Below are 23,291 nucleotides of genomic sequence, written 5' to 3' on the forward strand. Positions count from 1 at the left end.
CATATTCCCCTGTATTACAATCCTCTCTATCATATTCCTCTATCATATTCCCTCTATAATATTCCCTCTATCATATTCCTCTCCATCAAATTCCTCTCTATCATATTCCTCTCAATCATATTCCCCTGTATTACAATCCCCTCTATAAAATTCCTTTCTATCATATTCCCCTCTATCATATTCCCCTCTATCATATTCCCCTCTATCATATTCCTCTCTATCATATTCCTCTCTATCATATTCCTCTATCATATGCCTCTATAATATTCCCTCTATTGCTGCTTTGCGTGATGCATTGTTGTCTCTTCCTTCTTGCCCTTTGTGCTGTTGTTGTCCCCAACAATATTTGTACCCTGTTTTGTGCTGCTACCATGTTCTGCTGCTGCCATGTTGATAAGAGAATTTCCAATCCCAATGATAATAACAATCAATCAATAGCTCTGACCAATTCCCGAGGTTTGTAAGACCATGGGTATAATAATAATTAGTCAAAGACTCAGCTTATACAAAAGGTTAGTACAGTTTATTCAGAGAACGTTCTAAAGTCAGGAATACAAAACAATTCATTTTATACTGACTTCTCACGCCCACACATTCACACAACCATACGCACACACACACACACACATGCATACAAACAGACAAACAGACGCACACACATGTCCTGCTACCCAGCCGCCAGAGATTAGTGACCTTGTCCTTGAGACACTCCCCGTTCTTCTCCCAAATCTCTAGTCAGGTCGGCACCAAGCTCAGACAGTCAGTGTTTATAATACCGTAAAGACATATTGTCTTTACCCTAATTCTGACTAGACTATACATTTATTGATTATGATGTTATACATTCTAATCACTTCCATACAATTATATGTTTCAGGGTGGAATATTCTAATCATTCAATTAACCGATAATTCTCACCTAACACATGTTGTGTTGCTACCATGTTGTTGTCATGTTGTGTTGCTACCATGCTGTGTTGTCATGTGTTGCTGCCATGCTATGTTGTCGTCTTAGGTCTCACTATATACAGTGGGGAGAACAAGTATTTGATACACTGCTGATTTTGCAGGTTTTCCTACTTACAAAGCATGTACAGGTCTGTAATTTTTATCATAGGTACACTTCAACTGTGAGAGACGGAATCTAAAACAAAAATCCAGAAAATCACATTGTATGATTTTTAAGTAATTAATTTGCATTTTATTGCATGACATAAGTATTTGATACATCAGAAAAGCAGAACTGAATATTTGGTACAGAAACCTTTGTTTGCAATTACAGAGATCATACGTTTCCTGTAGTTCTTGACCAGGTTTGCACACACTGCAGCATTGATTTTGGCCCACTCCTCCATACAGACCTTCTCCAGATCCTTCAGGTTTCGGGGCTGTCGCTGGGCAATACGGACTTTTAGCTCCCTCCAAAGATTTTCTATTGGGTTCAGGTCTGGAGACTGGCTAGGCCACTCCAGGACCTTGAGATGCTTCTTACGAAGCCAATCCTTAGTTGCTCTGGCTGTGTGTTTCAGGTCGTTGACATGCTGGAAGACCCAGCCACGACCCATCTTCAATGCTCTTACTGAGGGAAAGTGGTTGTTGGCCAAGATCTCGCGATACATGGCCCCATCCATCCTCCCCTCAATACGGTGCAGTAGTCCTGTCCCCGTTGCAGAAAAGCATCCCCAAAGAATGATGTTTCCACCTCCATGCTTCACGGTTGGGATGGTGTTCTTGGGGTTGTACTCATCCTTCTTCTTCCTCCAAACACGGCGAGTGGAGTTTAGACCAAAAAGCTCTATTTTTGTCTCATCAGACCACATGACCTTCTTCCATTCCTCCTCTGGATCATCCAGATGGTCATTGACAAACTTCAGACGGGCCTGGACATGCGCTGGCTTGAGCAGGGGGACCATGCGTGCTCTGCAGGATTTTAATCCATGACGGCGTAGTGTGTTACTAATGGTTTTCTTTGAGACTGTGGTCCCAGCTCTCTTCAGGTCATTGACCAGGTCCTGCCGTGTAGTTCTGGGCTGATCCCTCACCTTCCTCATGATCATTGATGCCCCACGAGGTGAGATCTTGCATGGAGCCCCAGACCAAGGGTGATTGACCGTCATCTTGAACTTCTTCCATTTTCTAATATCTGCGCCAACAGTTATTGCCTTCTCACCAAGCTGCTTGCCTATTGTCCTGTAGCCCATCCCAGCCTTGTGCAGGTCTACAATTTTATCCCTGATGTCCTTACACAGCTCTCTGGTCTTGGCCATTGTGGAGAGGTTGGAGTCTGTTTGATTGAGTGTGTGGACAGGTGTCTTTTATACAGGTAACGAGTTCAAACAGGTGCAGTTAATACAGGTAATGAGTGGAGAACAGGAGGACTTCTTAAAGAAAAACTAACAGGTCTGTGAGAGCTGGAATTCTTACTGGTTGGTAGGTGATCAAATACTTATGTCATGCAATAAAATGCAAATTAATTACTTAAAAATCATACACTGTGATTTTCTGGATTTTTGTTTTAGATTCCGTCTCTCACAGTTGAAGTGTACCTATGATAAAAATTACAGACCTGTACATGCTTTGTAAGTAGGAAAACCTGCAAAATCGGCAGTGTATCAAATACTTGTTCTCCCCACTGTATATCTACTATATCTATATCTACTGTCCCAAGATGGCAAAGCAGTCGGACGTGTGTTTGTCTTGTCCTGTCTTGTCCCGTGTAAATAGTCGGTTACCTCGTTTTTTTGTACATATTTCGGATATATTTTAATCTCGCTTTCCATCTACGAACTGAATATACCTTCCTGCAACCCGCCTAACCAAATGTGGTACGGATCTGCTATTTTTATACTTTAGAACCGGAACCCCCGTCAGAAGATAACCAGCTAACTAGCTAGTAGTCAGTTAGCCACTGCTAGCGGTCTTCACCATGAACTCGTACACCAGCCAGCTTCAGCTCGGTCAATACCTGCCTGTCTGCACAGCGCGAAATCAACCCAGAGCATACCGAACTGCTTTTTCTCTACCACATCACCGGATTCCTGCCGCAAGCTCTGGACCATTACAACGGAACATCCCAGCTAGCTAGCTGCAACTGAGTGGCTACTGCTGGCAAACGCATCTGTCCTGAAGCAAGCACCAGTTAGCCTTGAGCTATCTTTGAGCTAAGCCCCTCTCCCGGCTAGCCGAAGAGGTATACCAGCTAATTCTTGGGCAACAATACCTCTCTTGCCAATTGGCCTGGACCCTTTATTGACGACACAGAGCCCCGCCGATCCATCACGACTGGTCTGCAGATGTAATTGTCCGAGGTGGTGTCTACAGGCTTTTCCGTTGCGATGTCGCCGAAGACCCATCTGCTTGCCCCGGCCTGCTAGCTTTCTGAATAGCCGTGTCTCCAGCTCGCCTAGCGTAGTAGCGACTACCAAACGGCTCCTTGACCCACCTATTGCTTCTCATTGGACCCTATGATCACTCGGCTACACATGCCTCTCCCTAATGTCGATATCCCTTGTCTATTGCTGTTTCGGGTTAGTTATTATTGTTTTATTTCAATGTAGAACCCTCAGCCCCACCCTACATGCCTTAGATAGCTCTTTTGTCCCACACCCCACACATGCAGAGACCTCACCTCACCCGGCTTAACTGGTGCCTCCAGAGACACAACCTCTCTCATTGTCACTCAATGCCTAGGTTTACCTCCACTGTACTCACATCCTACCATACCCTTGTCTGTACATTATGCCCTGAATCTATTCTACCACGCCCAGAAATCTGCTCCTTTTACTCTCTGTTACCAACACACTAGACGACCAGTTCTTATAGCCTTTAGCCCTACCCTTATCCTACTCCTTCTCTGTTCCTCCGGTGATGTAGAGGTTAGTCCAGGCCCTGTAGTCCCCAACATTACACCTATTCCCCAGGCGCTCTCATTTGTTGACTTCTGTAACCGTAAAAGCCTTGGGTTCATGCATGTTAACATCAGAAGCCTCCTCACTAAGTTTGTTTTATTCACTGCTTTAGCACACTCCGCCAACCCTGATGTCCTAGCCGTGTCTGAATCCTGGCTTAGGAAGGCCACCAAAAATTCTGAAATTTCCATCCCCAACTACAACATTTTCCGACAAGATAGACCTGCCAAAGGGGGCGGAGTTGCAATCTACTGCAGAGATAGCCTGCAGAGTTCTGTCATGCTATCCAGGTCTGTGCCTAAACAATTCGAGCTTCTACTTTTAAAAATCCACCTTTCCAGAAATAAGTCTCTCACCGTTGCCGCTTGTTATAAACCCCCCTCAGCCCTCAGCTGTGCCCTGGACACCATATGTGCATTGATTGCACCCCTATCTATCTTCAGAGTTCATATTGTTAGGTGACCTAAACTGGGATATGCTTAACACCACGGCCGTCCTACAATTTAAGCTAGATGCCCTCAATCTAACACAAATGATCAAGGAACCTACCAGGTACAACCCTAAATCCTTAACCATGGGCACCCTCATAGATATCATCCTGACCAACTTGCCCTCTAAATACACCTATGATGTCTTCAACCAGGATCTCAGCGATCACTGCCTCATTGCCTGCGTCCGTAATGGGTCCGCGGTCAAACGACCACCCCTCATCACTGTCAAACGCTCCCTAAAACACTTCAGCGAGCAAGCCTTTCTAATGGACCTGGCCCGGGTATCCTGGAAGGATATTGACCTCATCCCGTCAGTAGAGGATGCCTGGTTGTTCTTTAAAAGTGCTTTCCTCACCATCTTAAATAAGTAAATGTAGAACTAAGAACAGATATAGCCCTTGGTTCATCCCAGACATGACTGCTCTTGACCAGCACAAAAACATCCTGTGGTGTTCTGCATTAGCATCAAAAAGCCCCCACGATATGCAACTTTTCAGGGAATTCTGGAACCAATATACACAGTCAGTTAGGAAAGCTAAGGCTAGCTTTTTCAAACAGAAATTTGAATCCTGTAGCACTAATTCCAAAAGTTTTGGGACACTGTAAAGTCCATGGAGAATAAGAGCACCTCCTCCCAGCTGCCCACTGGACTGAGGCTAGGAGACACTGTCACCACCGATAAATCAACGATAACCGATAATTTCAAGAAGCATTTTTCTACGTCTGGCCATGCTTTCCACCTGGCTAGCCCTACCCCGGCCAACAGCTCTGCACCACCCGCAGCAATGGGCCCAAGCCCCCTTCCCCCTTCCCCCGCTTCTCCTTCACCCAAATCCAGATGGCTGATGATCTGAAAGAGCTGCAAAATCTGGATCCCTACAAATCAGCGGGGCTAGACAATCTGGACCCTCTCTTTCTAAAATGATCTGCCGATATTGTTGCAACCACTATTACAAGCCTGTTCAACCTCTCTTTCGTATCGTCTGAGATCCCCAAAGATTGGAAAGCTGCCGCGGTCATCCCCCTCTTCAAAGTGGGAGACACTCTAGACCCAAACTTATAGTGTTTATTTGTAAAGGACCACAGGAGGAGGCAGGTAGCTGGGTCCAGGGGCAGGCAGAAGGTCATACACAGGGGGTCCAAAAATGCAACAGTACAGACAGGGAAAAGGCTAGTAACGTCATCCTGGAGATCAGGCAATTGGTTGATAACAGGACATCCGCTAGGCTAAAGTACAGGCAGGGAATAGGCAAAAAGCGTCGTTAGTGAGGCAGGCAAAAACTATCATACACGGGAGGATTACATTTCAGGAAAACCAGAGCTCCGAATAGAAGCGTGTCAAAAAACAAACAATACCTCACAGAAATGAACTAAATAGTGTGTGATAGTGACATAAAGGTGTGTGAACCGGTGATCAGAATTCAGGTGATTGGGATCTGGAGAGTGAGCTGCGTTCAGGGGATCTATGTGTTTGAGAGTGTGAGCTGGAAAGTGGGCTTGAAGGTGAGCTGCGTTCAGGGGATCTACGTGTTTGAGAGTGTGAGTTGGAAGCAGACGTTACAATTGACCATATACCACAAACCCGGGGGTGCCTTAATGCTATTATAAACTGGCTACCAACGTAATTACAAAAGTAAAAAAAAGTTTTTTTGTCACACTCCTGGTATATGGTCTGATATACCACGGCTTTCAGCCAATCAGCATTCAGGGCTCGAACCAGGTTTGTAATTGTAAATAAATCCCCTTTGCGCATGTGCATATCTATGGATAAATCCAACAGGAGAGTTTGAGTGATGAAAGTTGAACAGATGATCTCAATCTCTGCGAAGAAACACTTGGACAAGCATTTTGAAAAAACTGTTAGGCTATTTTCTGGAAATTGTGCTGTTATTATGTACCAGGTGTTAAGATTACAATGCGTTATAAATGGCCCATTTGGGAGATAGACTTGTCATTTTAATAGGCATAGACAACAAATTAAAATCTGGGTTTATGGTTGTAATTCAATTTTGCCATGGTTTGCTTAGATAAAGTCAGTTAGCCTATAGCCCCTGATAGGCCTACACCTCCTTTCAGATAGTTTACAGTAGCCTAGACAAGCTGTAGGAAAGATGTGAACTGAACGATTTAGCAGCTTGCTTAGTTCAAATTAACAGACTAATTTGTTCAACATGAATAGCGAGACAATTTCGAGGTAATAAGTGCTTATGTTTCCCAATAGCCTGCTGGAATAGGCTACTGAGGATAGGGGTCATCATTTTAACACTTAATAAAATATTAATAATATGTACATTACCGTTCAAAAGTTTGAGTCACTTAGAAATGTCCTTGTTTTCCCATGAAAATATACATGAAATGAGTTGCAAAATGAATAGGAAATATAGTCAAGATGTTGATAAGGTTATAAATAATGATTTAAAATGAAATAATAATTGTGTCTTTCAAACTTTGCTTCCGTCAAAGATTCCTCCATTTGCAGCAATTACAGCCTTGCAGACCTTTGGCATTCAGTTGTCAATTTGTTGAGGTAATCTGAAGAGACTCCACCGCATGCTTCCTGATGCACCTCGCACAAGTTGGATTGGCTTGATGGGCACTTCTTATGTACCATACGGTCAAGCTGCTCCCACAACAGTTCAATAGGGTTGAGATCCGGTGACTGTGCTGGCCACTCCATTATAGACAGAATACCAGCTGACTGCTTCTTCCCTAAATAGTTATTGCATAGTTTGGAGCTGTACTTTGGTTCATTGTCCTGTTGTAGGAGGAAATTGGCTCCAATTAAGCGCCGTCCACAGGGTATGGCATGGCATTGCAAAATGGAGTGATAGCCTTCCTTCCTCAAGATCCTTCACCCTTGTCACGGCCGTCTGAAGAAGAGGGAGTGGACCAAAGTGCAGCGTGGTAAGTTGTGCCACCTCCTAAGGACGGCGATGTTCTCTCGTCTGTCCCCAGGGTCCCTTGCCTTCCAGTATTTCCTCCCATGTCCAACTCTCCAGGTAACCACGCTGCTTGGTCCTCTTTTGGTGGTGGGTAATTCTGTCACGGCCGTCTGAAGAAGAGGGAGTGGACCAAAGCGCAGCGTGGTAAGTGTTCCTTCATTTATTTATTAAAACTGAACACTGAGACAAAATAACCAAAAATAGAACAACACGAAACAGTTCTGTCTGGTGCAGACACAAAACAGAAAACAACTACCCACAAAAACCATGTGGGAAAAAGCTACCTAAGTATGGTTCTCAATCAGAGACAACGATAGACACAGCCTCTGATTGAGAACCACACCTGGCCAAACAACAAAGAAATACAAAACACAGAAAATTAACATAGAATGACCACCCAAGTCACACCCTGACCAAACCAAAATAGAGACATAAAAAGCTCTCTACGGTCAGGGCGTGACAACCCTGTACAAATCTCCCACTTTACCACCACCAAAGCACCCCCAGACCATCACATTTCCTCCACCATGCTTGTCCTTACCACTGCTACACCTGGCTATTAGTGGAGCCTTGTCTGGCAGCGAAACAATTCATTCAGCCTCGTTTACTGCCTTTTTAAAAAACATAGTTGATATGGCTGACCATATCTCCCTGGCATATTACATCATTTTTGGACTCACCTTGTTGTGGGATGCGGGCCAACGTTGGCAAATTTTGTCATCAAAGAAAGAGAAAGATTTACAATTCCGAGTTGGATGACCGTTCAAAACGTATTTTACCAGTCTGACTTCCAAGTTGCAATGCTTGCGGTTAGCCAAACAACTCATTGTTGAATATGTGATTTCCGACTTGTTGGTGTAATGTTTATGTCCAATGGCCGATGAGCACCCATACGTTTTACATATAATTTACCTTCAGTATTTATCTTCATATGACAAGGATAAAAAACGATTTGCCAGTAGATTGTCTACTTGATTTACGATGACTGCTAGTGTAACCGATGTGAAATGGCTAGTTAGTTAGCGGTGGTGTGCCCTAATAGCGTTTTAATCGGTGACGTCACTAGCTCTGAGACCTTGAAGTAGTTGTTCCCCTTGCTCTGCAAGGGCCGTGGCTTTTGTGGTGCGATGTGTAACGATGCTTTGAGGGTGGCTGTTGTCGATGTGTGCAGAGGGTCCCTGGTTCGGGGCGAGGAGAGGGACGGAAGCTATACTGTTATACTAGCTAGGATTTTGAAAGTACGATGTTGACAGTCCAATCAAAGCTACTTTAGAAATAAAGTGATTTGACGTCATTTTATCTGTGGCCAATGACCTTGAGCCTTCTTGGAAGGACACTTCTAATCTAAGTCTACGGCAGGACCCAAAGGGCTCACATTCTTGATGTCTACCCTTACTAAAGGCGGGTAACGTAGTGTCCCCATAAGTGACAGAACACTGAGCCAATCACAATGCAATGCTGAGCCAATCACGGTGCAATGCGGCAGGTAGCCTAGTGGTTAGAGCGTTGGGCCAGTAACTGAAAGGTTGCTAGATCGAATCCCTGAGCTGACAAGGTAAAAATCTGTCGTTATGCCCCTGAACAAGGCAGTTATCCCACTGTTCCTAGGCCGCCATTGTAAATAACAATTTGTTCTCAACTGACTTGCCTAGTTAAAAAAAGGCCCCTATTTTCTGCTGGCCACCACCACCATACCTGCATTTCAGAGCTGCCTGTTTCTATGCGGCTTTATTAATTCAATTATATATATATTTTTTTACTTTGTTTGCAAACTGATATGTGACACGTATTAATGCCAAAATAACATGCAAAAAAGCAAGCCCCCCCCCCACACAATTTTAGCTATTTCCCCCCAAAAAATGTGGGGCCCTGAATGACGGGTCGCCACTGTACAACGGCCACTATTACTACTGCAGTGTAGGGGAGAGCCTAGACTAAAGTAACACGGACAAAAGTAACACGCCCATTTGCTCAGATAACACAGAAGATAGAATGAAGTAGTGAAGTCATCATATTCCTAATGTGCAGGATGACCTCCCTGCAAAAAAACAGACCAGTCTGACTATGTTTCATGAGTTATTAACCAAAAGTGATTTTGAGCATTAAACAGTGCAGTGGAAAAGTATATGCCCCGTTAACTTATATTCTTTATTTGTGCATATTTTTTATTTACACCAACTTATCAGATCTTCAACCAAAACCTAATATTAGATAAAGGGGACCTTAGTGAACAAATAACACAAATGTGATACTTATTTATTGCATAAGCAAAGTCATACAACACCCAATGCCCCTGTGTGATAAAGTACTTGCCCACATACACTCAATAATAGGTTGTGCCACCTTTAGCTACAATGACTGCAACCAAACACTTCCTGTAGTTGATCAGTCTAACATCTGGAGGAATTTTGACCCACTCTTCCATGCAGAAACACTTTAACTTCTCTAGGATAGGGGGCAGCATTTTCACTTTTGGATAAATAGCGTGCCCAATTTCAACTTCCTTCTACTCATCCCCAGAATATAATATATGCATATTATTAGTATATTTGGATAGAAAACACTCTGAAGTTTCTAAAACTGTTTGAATCATGTCTGTAAGTATAACAGAACTTATGTAGCAGGCAAAACCCAGAGGACTAACCATTCATTTTTATTTTTTATTTTTTTAGGTCACTGTCTGTTCAATGAGTTTTCTTTGGGGTACTGGATTTCTAATCACCCTGTTTTCAGTTCCTACCGCTTCCACTGGATGTCACCAGTCTTTGGAAATAGGTTGAGGTTATTCCTTTGTGCAATGAAGAAGTAAGGCCACCTGGAAACAGTGTAACGTCATGTGTACTGTTTGGAATTTTGGCCCACTCTTCCATGCAGAAACACTTTGAAATAAAATGTTTAAGCACAGGCCATTGTCTCCTCTAGTTCATATTGCTTTTATAATGTTAGCAAAATATCAACAAGTGACTGAAGGTTTGAAAATTATAAATGACATTAGAATTATGCCTTAATCAATTGACTTGATGGATCATCTTCTCACATGAGCTTTTATCGACAGGTTGGTGGTTAAAATATATCTTTATGAGTCTGGCTGTCAATTAACCTATGTCAAGCCATGGAAATGTGATACGCATGATGAGTTTGCCTTTTGTGAAGAGAATAAAGACTTCTTTTATCAAGACACGCGGAGCGCGCATGACAAGGACAGCTAGAGCACACCTGATTGGTAGGGCTAAGCATGACTAGTCATTGAACATTTTGTGAAACATCTCCTACTACATTCCCATTAAAGTGACATGAGAAAATGATGGTTAATATAGCTATTATGTGATCCATTTTAATCCAATTAACATTGTAAGGCAAAATATTGTGATTGCGCAACATTGCAATGTTGACACATGGTTCATTTTCAGAAATTACGAACATATAGCAATAATTATTCAAATTGACACAAACATAAAATTACGTCTAATAGCACATTTGTTCAGAGTAAATTTGTTTAGAGTAACAAGCATTACAAACCAGAAACATGGAGATAAGACAGATGTTGTGCACTTCTTGCCAGCTGTTACTTCCATCCCAAGGCTGTGTTATTCCCACCCCGCTGGCAGGTACAAAAGTAACATTGCGATAGTTCTGTTCTCGGTCTATTTAATTGAAACTAATTTACCGTAGAAATGAAATTACAGTTGATAAATGGTAGAGGACATATGCAAGATGTTTGCCATAACATATGGTGTCTCTAGCGATCTGAGTAATTAGTTTTAAAAAAACTACAATTGTTACTTTGTGCCCAGTTGTCCCCTACTTCTACTACTATTAGGCTTACTTCTACCAGTCAATACTACAATTACTATTTCAAATTCCTAGTGTGGTCACTACTTCTACTGTTATTACCCCACTAAAGGCTACTATCCCACTGCTGTTTATAATACAACCTCAATTTTAGTGCAAAGCTTTTTTTTACCCCACTATACCCCATAAATTTTGGCAGGCTTCAACATTCTAAACTGCAATCACAGCTACATTTAGAATGTTCAAACTAAAACATTTGGAGATCTTGAAAACACATTCTATTGCTTATGCTATTGTACTCACTCTACCCTAATATACTAACCCCTACATACCACAGCAAAATAGCTCACTATAACTTACACATAGCCTACGACAACCCAATCACACACATTTTCTTTAGGAAATATCATTTTCTATGTCTGCTTACATAAAATAGAAGTCTGCTTACACAAAATATATTTCTGTATACATGAGTTTTCATAAGACATAATATACAGTGGGGAGAACAAGTATTTGATACACTGCCGATTTTGCAGGTTTTCCTACTTACAAAGCATGTAGAGGTCTGTAATTTTTATCATAGGTACACTTCAACTGTGAGAGACGGAATCTAAACAAAAATCCAGAAAATCACATTGTATGATTTTTAAATAATTAATTTGCATTTTATTGCATGACATAAGTATTTGATCACCTACCAACCAGTAAGAATTCCGGCTCTCACAGACCTGTTAGTTTTTCTTTAAGAAGCCCTCCTGTTCTCCACTCATTACCTGTATTAACTGCACCTGTTTGAACTCGTTACCTGTATAAAAGACACCTGTCCACACACTCAATCAAACAGATTCCAACCTCTCCACAATGGCCAAGACCAGAGAGCTGTGTAAGGACATCAGGGATAAAATTGTAGACCTGCACAAGGCTGGGATGGGCTACAGGACAATAGGCAAGCAGCTTGGTGAGAAGGAAACAACTGTTGGCGCAATTATTAGAAAATGGAAGAAGTTCAAGATGACGGTCAATCACCCTCGGTCTGGGGCTCCATGCAAGATTTCACCTCGTGGGGCATCAATGATCATGAGGAAGGTGAGGGATCAGCCCAGAACTACACGGCAGGACCTGGTCAATGACCTGAAGAGAGCTGGGACCACAGTCTCAAAGAAAACCATTAGTAACACACTACGCCGTCATGGATTAAAATCCTGCAGCGCACGCAAGGTCCCCCTGCTTAAGCCAGTGCATGTCCAGGCCTGTCTGAAGTTTGCCAATGACCATCTGGATGATCCAGAGGAGGAATGGGAGAAGGTCATGTGGTCTGATGAGACAAAAATAGAGCTTTTTGGTCTAACTCCACTCGCCGTGTTTGGAGGAAGAAGAAGTATGAGTACAACCCCAAGAACACCATCCCAACCGTAAAGCATGGAGGTGGAAACATCATTCTTTGGGGATGCTTTTCTGCAAAGGGGACAGGACGACTGCACCGTATTGAGGGGAGGATGGATGGGGCCATGTATCGCGAGATCTTGGCCAACAACCTCCTTCCCTCAGTAAGAGCATTGAAGATGGGTCGTGGCTGGGTCTTCCAGCATGACAACGACACGAAACACACAGCCATGGCAACTAAGGAGTGGCTCCGTAAGAAGCATCTCAAGGTCCTGGAGTGGCCTAGCCAGTCTCCAGACCTGAACCCAATAGAAAATCTTTGGAGGGAGCTGAAAGTCCGTATTGCCCAGCGACAGCCCCGAAACCTGAAGGATCTGGAGAAGATCTGTAGGGAGGAGTGGGCCAAAATCCCTGCTGCAGTGTGTGCAAACCTAGTCAAGAACTACAGGAAACGTATGATCTCTGTAATTGCAAACAAAGGTTTCTGTACCAAATATTAAGTTCTGCTTTTCTGATGTATCAAATACTTATGTCATGCAATAAAATGCAAATTAATTATTTAAAAATCATACAATGTGATTTTCTGGATTTTTGTTTTAGATTCCGTCTCTCATAGTTGAAGTGTACCTATGATAAAAATTACAGACCTCTACATGCTTTGTAAGTAGGAAAACCTGCAAAATCGGCAGTGTATCAAATACTTGTTCTCCCCACTGTATGTTATACTGTAACAGAGACAAAGGTTTTCATCAAAGAAAAAACAGTGTGCTCATGACAGTTGTTATAGACTGTTTAAAGACAAAGGATAAAAGGATATTGCGATATACCATGCTCATCAAATTATATTGGTTCATACTATTAGCTGCACAGTAACACAAACAAATGTGTCAGATTACAGTACTGTTCTTACTGAATTATCACTATGTTTTACACAAGTGAGATGTATCTATAGTAAACAGTGTGAAACTGGTTAAGCAATCTCTATACCTAGACTAGAATGTGTTTTCCCTGGAGCTGTGAATCTGGTTATACGACCTCTATACCTGGTCTAGAATGTTCTCTTTCCTGGAACTGTGAAACTAGTCATATGCAATCTCCATACTTGTTCTAGATGGTGTTCTTACCTGGAGCAGATAAGGTGAAATTGTCATGTCAGAACTATACCGATCGTGTAGTGAGAAGGTGCTGCAAAATGTAAAAAGCAACATTCGTTTTTTCCCATACAATCTACCTCAGCTGCTCAAACAGTTCTGTATCCAGAGTATCCACCTAAGCGTCATAGCATGAGTTTTGTTCTACCTCCAAAAGCTTCAAAACACACTAGCAAAGCTTTGTATTCCCACTAACAGACCCCAAACCACCACCACAAATGCCCATACACACTTCCATGTTGGATCCTCCACGGTTCTTGAGCCATTTATGCTACAAACCCGAAATCAACTTTGACATGTGCAGACGGTCAACTTAGATTGCTTCAACACAGCTTTTTGCTACCATTTATACTGAACTATGACGCTTGTTGTATCCCCATTAATTTCAATGGCGGAAGAACTGCCACAGAACTGTCAGATTGGTCAAACTAAATCTATTAACACAAAACCAACTTCCAAATGTGCAGACTGACCCAACTTAGATTGCCTGAGAAAATATTTTTGAAATCATGTATACTTTTTGTACTAGAACAATATTAAATGAGCTCCCAATGCATTAATGGTAAAAAAGGGTCATAAACTTGAATGGTAAAAAAATACACAATTATTCTCGACCCATCTTCTCTTTCACCATTTTAAGCAACACCAAACCAACGTTGAGACGTTCAGACTGACCCAACTTAGATTGTCTGAATACAGTGGCAGTTATTTAAAATGGTCCTGCTCCTTGGCCAATTACGCAACAATACTAACTTTAAAACTTGAAGTATACTATAAACATAAAAAAATCTCCCTAGGTTCCTCGATATTAGGGAGTTTTTCCTGGCCACTATGCTTTCGGTTCTGCATTGGTTTCTCTTTGGGGTCTAGACCGTGTAACTGTAAAAAAACTTTGTGCAAACTGCTGATGTAAAAAGGGCTTCATGAAATACATTTTATTATTTACTTGGGCTTTACTGAGGGGAAATAAAGTTACTGCAGAATGCACAAGATTCAATGTATTTTTTTTCTGTTTATAGTTCAACAACCATTCCCCGTATCTATTGATCTGCAACAGGCATGTTGTAGCACAGGGATCATCAACTACGAGATCCTTTTTTCTTGAGCGGATATTCAGGGGGCTGGAACATAATTACAAATAATTTGTAGACTGCAATTTGACCGCAAGAAGCCCAAAGAGATATAATATTTGACTAAAAAAGTAATTTCAAACCTTGCTTACTTTTGTATAATATGTGTTAGGATACTTTGGAACAGATTTCCACAATTTTTATCACTTGGAGCTGATTTGCTGTACTTTTTATGTTTTATATCCAGCAATAAAACATAAAAAATATATGTAAATGTTTACTAAGAAAAGTTAAAATTTCACCCCTCTGCTGGTTGGGCCACATAAAATCATCCGCGGGCCAAATTCGGCCCATGGGCCGCAAGTTGGGGAACCCTGTTGAAGCATGTCTGTCATTCACCATGTCCATAAGAGCATTATTCATTTTTACATTTTGGCCATTAGCAGACACTTGTCCAGAGCGACATACAGTCAGGACTTTCAACTAAGGCAGGTAAGACAACCCAGTCATTATTCACGTTAAATAAGGTCATTTCAACAAACATCCTTTCCATTTTTTCTTTATTTCAATAGATTTTACACTATCTTGCTGTAACATAAAATAGCACAAACTATACGCACAGAGAAAACAGAAAAATGGTTACATCAAAACTAATAATCCAATGAGAGTCTTGTTTTTTTCTCTATATATATTTTTTGCAAAGTAGATGGGATACTGCATTTCTGATGGCAAAGCAGTCTCAATTCATTACCCGGGTAATATTCAATAGTGAACACCGTAGCGAAACGTTTTGCAACATTAAACAAAAACAAGCGTTTGTTATTGGACAAGTTCAGTTAGCCCCTTCCCGTTTCAGCACATTTGCTTCCTTGTGAATACGACCCTGGCTGCAGGCCTTTTAGGGACCATTCAGCATGGCATGTTGGCCACAACTCTCATCGTCAAGCTCTCTACAAGGACAGAATAGGGCCCTGTTCCAATACTTTAACAAAATGCATCATTGCTTTCCCCCTTCCTTGAAGAAATACCTAATCTGGCATGGCTGGATTAGAGAAAGCTATATGATAGAACTGTTGCTTAAACTTAACAAATTGTGTTAGATCAGAAAGTAAGTAAGGATGGGTGTGTTATTAAAGTATTCGAATGGGGCTTAGGACACAAGACTGCTTTCTGTACAGCAGTTGATCCTTTTGGCCTCACCTTTTAAAAACGCAAAAAAATACAAAACTATAATTATATTTATGTATAATAAATAAAAAATATTGTTTTAAGTTTTTACTTTTTAGCATTATATATATATACACATACATACACACACACACACACACTACCGTTCAAAAGTTTGGGGTCTTAGAAATGTCCTTGTTTTTTTAAAGAAAAACAAAAAAAATTGTCCATTAAAATAACATAAAATTGATCAGAAATACAGTGTAGACATTGTTAATGTTGTAAATGACTACTTTTTATGGAATATCTACATAGTCGTACAGAGGCCTATTATCAGCAACCAACACTCCTGTGTTCCAAGGCACGTTGTGTTAGCTAATCCAAGTTGATCATTTTAAAGGCTAATTGATCATTAGAAAACCCTTATGTTAGCACAGCTGAAAACTGTTGTTCTGATTAAAGAAGCAATACAACTGGCCTTCTTAGACTAGTTGAGTATCTGGAGCATCAGCATTTGTGGGATCGATTACAGGCTCAAAATTGCCAGAAACAAAGACTTTCTTCTGAAACTCGTCAGTCTATTCCTGTTCTGAGAAATGAAGGCTATTATATGCGAGAAATTGCCAAGAAACTGAAGATCTCGTACAACGCTGTGTACTACTCCCTTCACAGAACAGAACAACTGTCTCTAACCAGAATAGAAAGAGGAGTGGGAGGCCCCAGTGTACAACTGAGCATGAGGACAAGAACATTAGTGTGTCTAGTTTGAGAAACAGACGCCTCACAAGTCCTCAACTGGCAGCTTCATTAAATAGTACCTGCAAAAACCCCAGTCTTACCGTCAACAGTGAAGAGGCAACTCCGGGATGCTGGCCTTCTAGGCAGAGTTGCAAAGAAAAAGCCATATCTCAGACTGGCCAATAAAAATAAAAGATTAAGATGGGCAAAAGAACACAGACACTGGACAGAGGAACTCTGCCTAGAAGGCCAGCATCCTAGAGTCGCCTCTTCACTGTTGATGTTGAGACGGGTGTTTTGTGGGTTCTATTTAATGAAGCTGCCAGTTGAGGACTTGTGAGGCGTCTGTTTTTCAAACAAGACACGAATGTACTTGTCCTCTTTCTCAGTTGTACACCGGGGCCTCCCACTCTTTCTTTTCTTTCAAAAACAAGGACATTTCTAAGTGACCCCAAACATTTAGTGTGTGTGTGTATATATATATATTATAGCCTTCAAAAGTTTATTTTTAACAGCTTTGGAACATAAAACCTTAAGCACGATGGACTAACGATAAGGCAGTGTTTGGATAAGCTGTCTGCTCAGCTGACCCAAGTGCTTCTATATTTTTCTCTTACCATCAGTCAGTCAATGTCAACACATTTAATTTCAATAAATTCCTTTTCTCAGCACAATTCCATTAATTTGGGCACAACCATGGATCCCATTCGAGGACAACTTGGATTTTTGTCTCATGTGCAGACAATGTGTTTTTCGGTATAACTAGAAACATTCAGTAAATTATTGTTTATTAATAAAAACTTTTTTTTCATGCAAGATGCTCAAAGGTTATTTCTCTGATACAAACAGGTAGTGACTATTATACAGAATTACTGGTGTATAGTAACTTTGCAAATTTCATTAGGTATGGCATCGGTAATAATGAAATGTTTTACTTTACCGGAAGAAGTGCAATCCTTAACTGATGATAAACAATTTAACAAACTACATTCATAAATATTTTTTCCATTGGTGTGCATGAAACCAGTGGTCCTTTCTCAGGGGAATAGTTGTACATCTTAACTATTCAATTAATAGATAATTTGTTATAATTTCATCCTAAATAACATTGGTAACTTTGTCTATTACATCTTAAGTGTTAAAGTTATACCTTTACAGAGCCTGCTAAGGAAAATTGTCATAATCACGACAAATAAGAAATGTTGAAATCTGCTTTACAATCTAGTGATGTGTGCAGTGTTCTAGAAAAAAAAGTCAACTTAACGATTACATAATTTACAAAAATACAGAACTTTAGTAATTGCAACTTTATGTTGCCACAGCAACAACGTAATATTATGAAATAGAGTGAAAAGTACATATTTAAATATTTTTTTTTGGTAAAATGTTACCTATACAATTAACATTCTTATTTTCTTTTTTTTTGTTGAACAATAAGCAATTCTAAAGCCTTGCTCATTACTGTAATGCGATGAACTGTGTTGATGACAAGACAAGGGAGATCCAGTAGCTTTCTATTGGTGGCTTTTTAAGACTCCACCCCCTTGCTCCTGATCTGCATCTCATTGGCTGACCAAAGAGACACGACCTTGTAGGGATGCACAGCGCAATAAATTACATTCATTTCAAAATAGAGTAGGTTACATCATTCTGACTCATTTGACAAAACAATAAAATACGATAAGTTACCAAAAAATACCTTCGTTCACCTTCCACCAAAAATTACATTAAAACTGTAACTTTTTAGAAGAAAATCTCAGTGAAAGTGAACAAAAAGAAACAAAAAACGAAATACTAAGACCAGTGCCTTATTATTTTTGAACCAAAGGTGTCTCGTTGTGGATTGTCTGTTGATCAAGCGCCATGAAAATATGTCATGATTCTGATCCTTTTTGTTGAACACACATACACAAGGAAAATAATTGGTTGTGTAGTGTCAAGAAATGTGATTTAGAGTCGAAATGCATACATCTCATAAAACATTAGGTAATAACGTGGAGGTTGGTTTAAAACAATGCTAGTACACAATTAACTATATCATGGCATAAAATAACAGATTGTTCTGGTGACACACATATCTTGATGCTTAACATCATAAAACAAATTGAAATAAATGTGAATATATTGCTGCTACAACCATGAATATAAACTCTCAAAGTAAGAAACACGTTACATACATTACACACAAGTCACAATTTCCGGTATTCTCAATCACTTTTTTCAATGTAAACTACTAAAAACCTATGGTAAGAACAAAATATTACATCATGAAATGTTTAACAAACATTCTACCAAGCTATCTTGGTTAGTTTATATATATTTTCTATTCAGAAAGTTACTTTTTGTCGTGTTAAATATATGTTTACAATAACACTAGGGTACTGCTTTAACCATGGCATCTGCATGAAAAGTGAATAGTCTTTTCTCTAAATAGGTCAACATACTATTGGGAACTTCGCTTGAACCATCCTTTTGTATATTCTTATTTTTTCTTTGACAAAGTATGTTTCTCCAGATGCTTGTTGTTTTAAAGTTAAAGGATTTTTAGGCACTTCTACAGTTTTTCTCAAATAGAAACAGGATTCTCGGTGATAGCAGGGTGACGACTGACAGTCACAGATAGCCCTCCAGTCAATAACTTCACGTCATCTCACAACGATGACTAGCATCTTCGAATGCACCTTTTTGAGTCGTAGCACTTGTTTCACCCCTCGCCGATCTCACCCTTATCCCTCCTTCTAGCCCCACTCCCCAAAAGGCCTTGTCCCTGTGGTCTTGACATCCAGTCTGCTGGCAGACATCCATGGCATGGCCCATCAGGCTGAGCCTCCCTCCCGCCGTATGCTTTCGGCCACCCGCAAGCTTTCGTTAAGCCCTTGGCACACAAACCGGTGCCATATAGGCTAGTAGCACTCCCTGATGCCCAGTATAACTCTCCCCAACACCGACCCCTCTGAGGCTCCCACCCAACCACACACACACACACACACCCCAAATGTCAGCACCCATCCAAAAGTAAAACTGAAATTTAACAAAGGAAAAGAAATCGAAATTCTAGGTTCTTTTCCCCCCAGAAGTGCACAAAAACGAGGCCCGACTGCACGTTTTGGCCACGAAGCTGTTCCACGTCTGTTTCCTTGCAGATCGACTCCGATCGCTTCTGTCCATTAGTCTGTCGCGATGACTTTCGTTTGGCAAGCCGTTGGTTTTCCAGAGATTAAATGTTGGCAAATGGTTCATATGGAGCGCATACCACACCGTTTTAAAGGGGTGGTGGTGATGGGGTGGGGGAGCGCATTCAAACCATCGTTAAGAGGACAGTCATTGAGTAAACATGTCGTCTTCCCTAACATTTGTCTTTTTAAAATAATTAAAACAAACAAAAAGTAAAACAATCCCTTCTAGCTTGGTCTGGAGCGCCAGTTGCAACCAGGGGCTTCTCTGTGACTCTCCTGTTTAAAACAATTAAGCACTTTTGACAATAAGCACTAGTTCTCTTATAGTGCAAATAAGGTGTTTTCAAAGGGTGAACATTTGTGCAGACCGAGGTTCCTTTTTGAAAACAAAATATAAAAAAGGACCCATATTACTTTAACAGAGAAAACAATCGTTAAAATGAACTCATCGCCATATCTCCACTAAGTGTATGTAGTTCAGTACATATTCTTTTTTGTCATAATTTTCATGGCAATAGTTTCCTAGCAATACATATACATATTTTTGTTGTGTGTATCATCTTACACCAGCACTCAAGTCTTATGGTTAATTGGTAGTATTACACTCTTAGCATGCAGGTTGTTGTAGTGGAAGGGGAAGGTAGTATGTACAGAAGAAGGGCTGTTTTGGGCTTTGTAGTGCAGCTTCTTGACACTCCATTTCCATCCTGACAGTTACTTCAGGATGATCTGTGGGAGAGGAAGAAAAATGGAGAACAAAAACATTAGTTCATTGCCTAAACCTTTTCAAATGATTGGCTCCATCTCATTTCATCTTTCCGTGATTCCTCACATCTGATCCCCTTGCCTTCTTCTCAACCGTATTGGAGGAGAAGAACCAAGTTTCCTCTGACCTTCTCCAATGCGAGTAGAGAGGATGCAAGAATCCAGGAAAGATTGAGCAAGAGACATATTGTCTTCATAGGTTGGCTAAAAAGCCAATCCCTAACATACACTACATGACAAAGTAAGTGGACACCTGCTAGTCGAACATCTCAATCCAAAATCATGGGCATTAATATGGAGTTGGTCCCCCCAATTGCTGCTACAACAGCCCCCACTCTTCTGGGAAGGCTTTCCAATAGATGTTGGAACATTGGAAGCAAGGCCCCGCAGCATTCAGCCACAAGAGCATTAGTGAGGTCGGGCACGGATGTTGGACGATTAGGCCTGGCTTACAGTCGGCGTTACATCGAACACCTTTAACATCCCAAAGGTGTTCGATGGGGTTGAGGTCACACCGATCTCGACAAACCATTTCTGTATGGACCTCGCTTCGTGCACGGGGGCATTGTCATGCTGAAACAGGAAAGGGCCTTCCCCAAACTGTCGCCACAAAGTTGGAAGCACAGAATCGTCTAGAATGTCATTGTGTTGTAGCGTTAAGATCTCCCTTCACTGGAACGAAGGGGCCAAGCCCGAACCATGACAAACTGCCCCAGACCATTATTCCTCCTCCACCAAACTTTACAGTTGGCACTATGCATTCGGCAGGTAGCATTTTACTAGGATAATTAAAACCAGATTAGTCCAATGGCGGCGAGCTTTACACCACTCCAACTGACAGTTGGCATTGTGATCTTAGGCTTGAGTGCGGCTGCTCGGCCATGGAAACCCATTTCATGAAGCTCCAGACGAACAGTTCTTGTGCTGACATTGCTTCCAGAGGCAGTTTGGAACTCAGTAGTGACGGTTGCAACCGAGGAGAGACGATTTTTACAAGCTACACGCTTCAGCATTCGGCAGTGCCGTTCTGTGAGCTTGTGTAGCCTACCACCTCACGGCTGAGCCGTTGTGGCTCCAAGACGTTCCACTTCACAATAACAGCACTTCCAGTTGAAGTGCAACTAACAGAGCAGAAATTTGAAACTAAAAAAAAAAAGCTGAATGTTATATTGATGGTGTGTAATGTCCCGTTGGCTCCTAGTTGCTTACCGCGGGTTACCCAGACAGAGGCCCTCTCCAAACCCCTTGCCTCCACCCCCCCTAGGCACTTGCGTAGACCCAAGAATACTAGATGGGTGTAAGTAATATAAGAGGAAAAGGTCGAGCAACACCTATCCAATTCTTTCAAATATACAAAATAGATCAACTGTTTAGGTGGTAGGGTCTAGGGGTCGTTTTTGGACAGGGCCACAGAAAGCATATTATTGGCTTATGGCAGTGAAAGGCCTCAGAAAGCAGACAGATACAGTAGATGAGCTGGCTGATGCATAGAGGACCACCATGATGTGTTGTACCAGCTACAGCATTGAAATACAATGATTTTTCCCCTTTTAGGCATTTTATTTCCATGCGTTACAGGCCAATGTTAGCAAAGGCAAAAGGTCACTTCCCACACTGGCACAGTTAAATGGCAAACTGCCTAAATGACCATAACAAGTGTTCTAATCACCTGTACATGCACACTGAACATGTGTAATGAACGCGTGTAAAATTATCATAACAAGTGTTCAAGGATGGAGATGCATGCATGCTTGGAAATGGAGTACACAGACATCACCGATGAGAACAGCAGTAACAACAGCAAATCAGATAAATCAGTAATATGGAGTGAGTGAATGGGCCATGATGGACAGAAAAAAGGAAATGACAGGTCAGGGGTGGATGCCAGACCCACCATAAAATAAAAGCAAACATCAGATGTTGTTGGAATAAAATGTGTGTGACACTGATTGCACTGTTTGTTTTTTCGTGCTTATGATGGAACTTTACAGAAATCCTTACTGCAGACAGCAGCTCCAAAGGGGACATTGTACAATCATCCTACAAATATGTGAACCAATGTTTACTCTAATTACTTTTTCTAACCAATGTGACAAAACCACAACTAGTGTATCTTGGTGTATTTCCCAATTCAGCCAGAAGAGGGCGCCCCCACATCCGTGTCAGGGCAGTGAGAGGGTTAACCTGCAGGTACTTATGATCAAGACTATTGTCTGTGGGGCTGACGCCAATTAGTCGACATGTCAATGGTTTGGTAGTTAGGCTGTTGGTTGACCGAGATTGTTTTAGTCGAGCAGTAACAAATATACACTACCGGTCAAAAGATTTAAAACACCTACTCATTCAAGGGTTTTTCTTTATTTTTTACTATTCTCTACATTGTACAATAACCAAAAAAAAGTGTTAAACAAAATCAAAATATATTTTATATTTGAGATTCTTCAAATAGCCACCCTTTGCACACTCTTGGCATTCTCTCAACCAGCTTCACGAGGTAGTCACCTGAAATGCATTTCAATAAACAGGTGTGCCTTGTTAAAAGTTAATTTGTGGAATTTCTTTCCTTCTTAATGCGTTTGAGCCAATCAGTTGTGTTGTGACAAGGTAGGGGTGGTATATTTGGTAAAAGACCAAGTCAGAAACTTTCTGGACAAAAATGATGCAGAAAAATGTATCCATGCTTTTGTCACTTCTAGATTAGACTACTGC

At 41.2% G+C, this 23,291-nt stretch overlaps 2 protein-coding genes across 11 annotated transcripts in view; one reads left to right on the forward strand and one right to left on the reverse strand.

The window, feature by feature from the left end:
- The window catches only part of LOC139532104 (putative nuclease HARBI1), a 203,731-nt gene that overhangs the window by 76,337 nt on the left and 104,103 nt on the right, over positions 1 to 23,291 (forward strand). The gene's annotated exons all lie outside the window — the stretch shown is intronic.
- LOC139532103 (muscleblind-like protein 2a) overlaps positions 15,280 to 23,291 on the reverse strand; it is a 77,751-nt gene continuing 69,739 nt past the window's right edge. For all 10 annotated transcript variants that reach the window (XM_071329257.1, XM_071329255.1, XM_071329253.1 and 7 more), the window contains one exon: positions 15,280 to 20,546. In XM_071329257.1, the coding sequence (XP_071185358.1) occupies positions 20,532 to 20,546 (15 nt within the window). In that variant the 3' untranslated portion in view covers positions 15,280 to 20,531. The remainder of the gene's footprint in view (positions 20,547 to 23,291) is intronic.

This window comes from Salvelinus alpinus, chromosome 10, assembly GCF_045679555.1.
Source record: "Salvelinus alpinus chromosome 10, SLU_Salpinus.1, whole genome shotgun sequence".
Classification (NCBI taxonomy): domain Eukaryota; kingdom Metazoa; phylum Chordata; class Actinopteri; order Salmoniformes; family Salmonidae; genus Salvelinus; species Salvelinus alpinus.